Source organism: Mustela erminea, chromosome 11 (assembly GCF_009829155.1).
Source record: "Mustela erminea isolate mMusErm1 chromosome 11, mMusErm1.Pri, whole genome shotgun sequence".
In the NCBI taxonomy this organism is placed as follows: Eukaryota; Metazoa; Chordata; class Mammalia; order Carnivora; family Mustelidae; genus Mustela; species Mustela erminea.
The window spans coordinates 78713131-78719130 of record NC_045624.1 but is presented as its reverse complement, the minus strand read 5'-3'; the positions used below and the strand labels follow the sequence as shown (position 1 = coordinate 78719130).

Sequence of the window (6000 nt, the reverse complement as noted above, 5' to 3'; positions counted from 1 at the left end):
CTAAATCTGTTCCTTGTCTATTTATATTGTCAAAATACTGTTATGCTCAGGTTAACACTTTTTAATTTTATTTTATGTTAAATGGAATGACATGCAAGGTTCAAATAGAAATACAGAAACTGTAACATTTCTCTTCTTGTTTCACTGTATATAGCAATCGCTTTAATGTGTTGTGTTTTTTTCCCTCCCACTAAAAAATTAAACAAAGTTTGACAGTGAAATATTCCAATTGCTAGACCACAATATATGTATGAACTCTGCCTGATAGAATAGAATGTTAAAAGTAAATATTTCTCTAAACTTTGCCCAAATATGTTTTGTCTACTTCAGTGCCAAAGAAATAATAATGACAATAATGCATAACAGAGAATATGGAAGAGAACTGGAACATTTATCTATGGAAGGAGGTGTGTCCCAGGTTGCAAACTATCTTTTTATAAAAGCATAAATTAAAAAAAAAAAAAACCACTTGTCTACCAGCACAATATCACCTGTTTGTACTTAATTGTAGGAGAATGATTAATAACCTTTCTCATGATATCTTAACACAAAAATGCCATTCCAATAGTTATCATAGGCTTAATTCAGTTGTGTGTTTCTCTGGAAACTGCAAAATATTAACAAAATCTAATAGATTATTAAATATTTTGCTTGTGAGATTGTTGGCTTTCAACCTCTCAAGATTTTGTTGTCATTTGCTAGATTACCTTAAATTCATATCTTTTTAAACTAGAATTTTTATTAATGTACTAAAGAACATGGCTAAGGTGTGAATGATAAATTTAAAATCCTAGAGACACAAGGAATTAAATATAAACAAGGGAAATATACAACAGTAACATGACAAATACAAAAGTAAGAGAGTCTGGATATAAATAAGACATTTTTAAGTTATCATAATATTTCACAGTATCTTCTGTAACTTCACATATAACAGTGATTGGAACATAAATTTCTAAATACATAGAGTTGGTAATTTTTTTTTTCTTTCCACTAGAGATTACTACGGGATATAATCAGCAGGATAACTTGCTGCTGTTCCCAGTTTGTTTTCCACATATTCTAGCACCTCACTTTAAGTATGGCCTTTCTGAGGAAGACCATAAACTCTTTAATTTCTCATATTTCAATTTTTCATCAATACTGATTCCTTTATTCATTTAATAGATGTTGGATGAAAATCTTTTAGGCTGTGGAGACAACAATGAACAAAGACAGCAATTTACTTTTTTAACCCCTCAGTGTCCGTGATGTGTTTGCTAAATCTAGAAGGACTCTATATTGTTAACACAGTCCTTTTGGATAGTTGTATTTTTGAATTTGTTGGCTAAAGTATCAATGTGTATATACTGAAATGGGTCTTGGTGAACAACAGTGTTTAGTTATTACTCTATACTAGACGTAAAATAAGGCCAAAGTACATGATTCTAAAAAATCAGAATAGAATTATGATGACTTTTAGGCTTTTGAAGACTTAAACCAAGGGTTAACAGAAAACTCCACTAAATATGTGCCTTACTTTCAGTGTAGCTAAGCTAAAACAATAAAACTGTATTAATAAAATTTGAGCATAGTACCTGACACTGTCCTGGATGTTTTATGTAAATGTCTAATTTTTCTAGCTTCCTTGAAGTAGGTGTTACACTTGCTGTTTCACTGATGGGGAAGCTCAAAGAGATCATATAAGTATTCCCAAAACATGCTATTTAGATGTGAGTGAAGAGCCTAAACTCTTTCCACCAGAACACTGTTTTAGTTGTTATTACAAAATACCTATATTCTGATTGACCAGTTATCTGTTTCAGTGCCAATCATAATTTTAATTGTATGAGTTAATTAATTAGGAGCTTGTCATTTTCTACTTCATTTTTTCTTCAAAATATTCCTGAATAGTAAGCAAGAACCTAACTGGGTTAAAAAAAAAATTGTCTAGAAATATGGGGCTAAGAAAAATCTTAGGAAGTCTTTGCTCCCAATTAAAATATTTAATCAACTGAAAAATTTAATCCAGCAGCTTTGTTTTACAGATACAGTATGTGGGACACCTGGGGACTAAAATGAGATAATTCTGAGTTGTGAGATTAGATCCAATGTTTTCTTTCTTTCTGCCTATTCTTCTAACTCCAATTTATTCTACAGTTATAAAACTTCATATGTTTGCACTACTCTTTTTTTTTTTAAAGATTTATTTATTTATTTATTTGAGAGAGAGGCAGTGAGAGAGAGCATGAGCGAGGAGAAGGTCAGAGGGAGAAGCAGACTCCCCATGGAGCTGGGAGCCCAATGCGGGACTTGATCCCGGGACTCCGGGATCATGACCTGAGCCGAAAGCAGTCGTCCAACCAACTGAGCCACCCAGGCGTCCCACTACTCTTTTAATAAAAACTGAAGTAACACCTTTTATGGGCACTATTTCCCTGTCATATCTCATAAATAATTTATATCAAGGTGTATTTCAATTGAAACTCTTCCTATTAGCTAGCTATCTAAAAGAAACAACAGACATTGTAGTACATGTGATATTACTTTGGTTCTCCCCTCTCACTTCACCCCATATCCTGCTGCCTCTATCCCCAATACCATACAAATTTACCTGGGCCCTCTGTGATTCTGGACAAAGGAACAAATATTCATATATTTCTTAAGTGTGTAGACTAGGAACCCATAACATTATTTGGCACCAGTGATATAAAAACCTCAATTCTGGGGGATAACAAATGATTTAAAAAAATATAATAAAACAATTCATGAATAAGCCAAAAAATGACTGAAACGTCTTCATTTGCCTGTCATTCTGATTTCATTGCTTTAAAACCATGGACGTTGCCTCTCATTCCAGTTATATCATAATGCATTAGAGGGGAAATTTGGGGGTAGGGAGCAACATAAGTTTATTCATTGAGGTAACTTATATAAATATAAAATGTAAATCATATATTTTATTATTGAGAAAACAAAATATGAGCCAAGAATATATTTCTTTACATTTTTAGATTTAACTAGCACTGAAAGTTTCAAGGTTTATTTTGACTAGTGTCTGGCTTTCTAATTGACAAGCTAATTAGAAGGGTATGCTAGACTCCTTGTCCATACCAAGTTCAGTGTGCAGCTGTCCTGGGGGAAAGACATACAAGTGAACTTGTTGACACTTGAAATTGAGCAGCACTCACCCGAAAAACTGTCATTTCTTCCAACAGAACTTCTTCTAAATCATGCCAAGTCTCCTTAGGAATTGAAACTACTTTAAGAACGGTCCCAACATCTTTGAAAGAGAGTAGAGGGGGAGAACACAATTTAAATAGATCTGAACAAAGGATAGCATTAATAAATGGAATTGGTATTTGACCCCAGACTTCCTTTTATTTTTTTGGTATAGCAGTAGCAAAGTATATATTCAAATGCATTTCATGCAACTAGATAAACTACAAACATAGCTGTGGAATTAAAAAAAAATTGAATTTTTAGAAATATATGAAGCGTGGAAGATGGCTTTATCCTGAACTTGCAAAATTAAAAAAAATATATGTAATAATCACTAGGTTGAACTAATTGTGTTTAAAAAATATTTTAATCTCCATTATCAGGTATCTCAGGAAAAAAAAAAAAAGATAATCCTAATTTGGTATGACAGGTTTGTTGTGAAAGCGGGGACTCCTTGTGAAGCCTTAATGCAGTTGCAAAATGCAAGGAATGTTGTCAGGCAACAGTAGTTGGAGCTTCCAAGCCTTGCTGCTCATCTTCCTGCCACCTGGAAGCCTTTAGTACTTAACAGGCCCCTAAAGACACCTCAATGACCATTAAGTGATGAATGACAATAACTTGATTTCCCAAAATAAACACCTTGGATTACTTTTTCCGGTGGTTTTTCAATAATGGTTAAGCAGGTTTGGCTAACAAACTGGTTTGATTAATGTCTTGAATAATCAGTTTTAGAGTACTAAAGAAATATAAAATTCAGGCATAAATAATAAATTGGAAACACTGTATAGGGATTTAAAGCATTGTTTACCCTAATTCTCACTGCAAAAAGAGACCAAATGTTTTAAGGAAAAGAGCTGCTGCTTTTACTCCAAGTTGTGTTAAGGGGATATATTATTTTTCCAATATTTACAGATACGTTTCTATTCCTTGACAGAATAAAGAAAAGGATCTTATTAAAATTAAAAAAAAAAAATGGACCCTTAACATTTCAACATTCCAGTTCTGATCAGCTGATCAATTATTTTTAGCTTCAGCTGGCTCATTTTAGCCCAGTTTAACTGAATCATTATTTGAAAAGAGAATCATACATCAGAAAAATAATTCAATGTATTCATTGAATAACTACTGATAACCATTTTCAGGGGATCAAGATGATGTGTTTTGTGAGATCAAGATAAGTTGTTAGTGAAAAAAAGAAGGAAAATTTGCTAGCATGTCCCTTGTAAAGTGAAAAAAAAAATGCCCTCTGTTAAAAGGTTACTTCTATGTTTATAGGACTTTAGACTACTCATGACACCAAAGATTAAAGGTAAATTAGGTTAATCTACTCAGTGCCTCTGATGGGTTTCCAGTATCCAAACATAACTTTATCTGTGTTCCAGATCTAGTTTTACCGAGTAGTATTTCAAACAATTTCACACAAATTGAATCAGATTACTTAACTAGGATCAATATACTGTGATGTGCAATTCAGTTAAAAGATAAAATTACTGTAATCAATTTACTTTGCTGACAGATGACCCTGGTCTGTACTGACCGATAGCCATCCACATCTTCAGACATTCAACATACTCATGAAACTGGTTCCTTTAAAGACAGATTGTGTCCAAGAGGAATTAAAAACTCATGACTGGATTTCTTGGTCAAATACCTGGAAGCAAACCTTTCTTGCACAGACAATGAGTGAGGGACTTCTCAACATGTTTGGGCAAGAGGTGAAAAAAGAGGTAAGTGTGACATTAATGAATAAACTTAATTACTCTGTAGATAGATCTAATTATATTTTGACATTAACTGAATACAAATCCTATCATTTTATAATTTCTAAAGATTTATATAGCCAGTAGTTGATACTTGATTCACTAATTTTTATCAAACTGAGTCTAAGTGGGATGCTTTTATTTGATAAATTTTCTCACTTAAAAAAGTAGACTGCACCATGTTGCTAAGAATCTGACACCATTACATCTGATAACAAGTAGTTCACAATTTCGTTATAAAACTTTAAACCTTTAAAGCACTTACCACACAATGACCATTCCCCTGTAGTTAATTCAGTTTTTTTCTGTTTCTTACCAAGGGAAAATACATGCTATTATACAAGGTTTCAGCAGAGCAGTCACTCTGCTTCTCATTGATTTATATCAGTTAACAAAGCTAATGGAGACTAGAAATTTATTGCCTTGAAATCTGACCCTAACTACCCTAACTAGCAAGTTTCAGTTTTGGACTGGTGCTTTCAAAATAGTATTAATGAAGAGAGTAGGGGGAAAATACAATAGCAATGGGTTTCCTTCTGAAAATATACCTGTTAAAATGTTTGTTGATAATCATGGAGTTAGCAGAAATCTGTTGTTACATTTCTACAGAAATGGAACTAAAATGTGTCTGATGATTCTTTAAGTCCATTTTGTTGTTCCCCTGATGAAGTTTTGTTTTGTTTTCTCTCATTGTACTGCAAAAACACTAGCCAAAATTTATTTGCCATAAGATTTGCACCCTGTGATAATTTTAAAGTTCAGATCATTTGCATCAATACAGTCCAGAAACATTATTGAATGTCTTGGGAATGTTACCATGGTTTGACCAATACAAATTGGTTCTAAAAAGTCAATGGCTAGAAAAGAGTTAGGATTCAGTTATAGACATTGATTGTCTACCTAATCATTAGCTTTACTGACTGCATTTATCAGCTTTTGATTGAAAAGCAGATTGGGCTTAAATCAATATACATCAGCTTGTTACTTTTTTAGTAACACCCTGTCATGGTAGATGTTCAGGATTTTTAGTTGTTTATTG

At 32.8% G+C, this 6000-nt stretch overlaps 1 protein-coding gene across 2 annotated transcripts in view; it reads right to left on the bottom strand.

Annotated features, from left to right (window-relative positions):
* SEMA3A (semaphorin 3A) overlaps nucleotides 1-6000 on the bottom strand; it is a 461780-nt gene that overhangs the window by 33870 nt on the left and 421910 nt on the right. For both annotated transcript variants that reach the window (XM_032305095.1, XM_032305096.1), the window contains one exon: nucleotides 3171-3262. In XM_032305095.1, the coding sequence (XP_032160986.1) occupies nucleotides 3171-3262 (92 nt within the window). The remainder of the gene's footprint in view (nucleotides 1-3170; nucleotides 3263-6000) is intronic.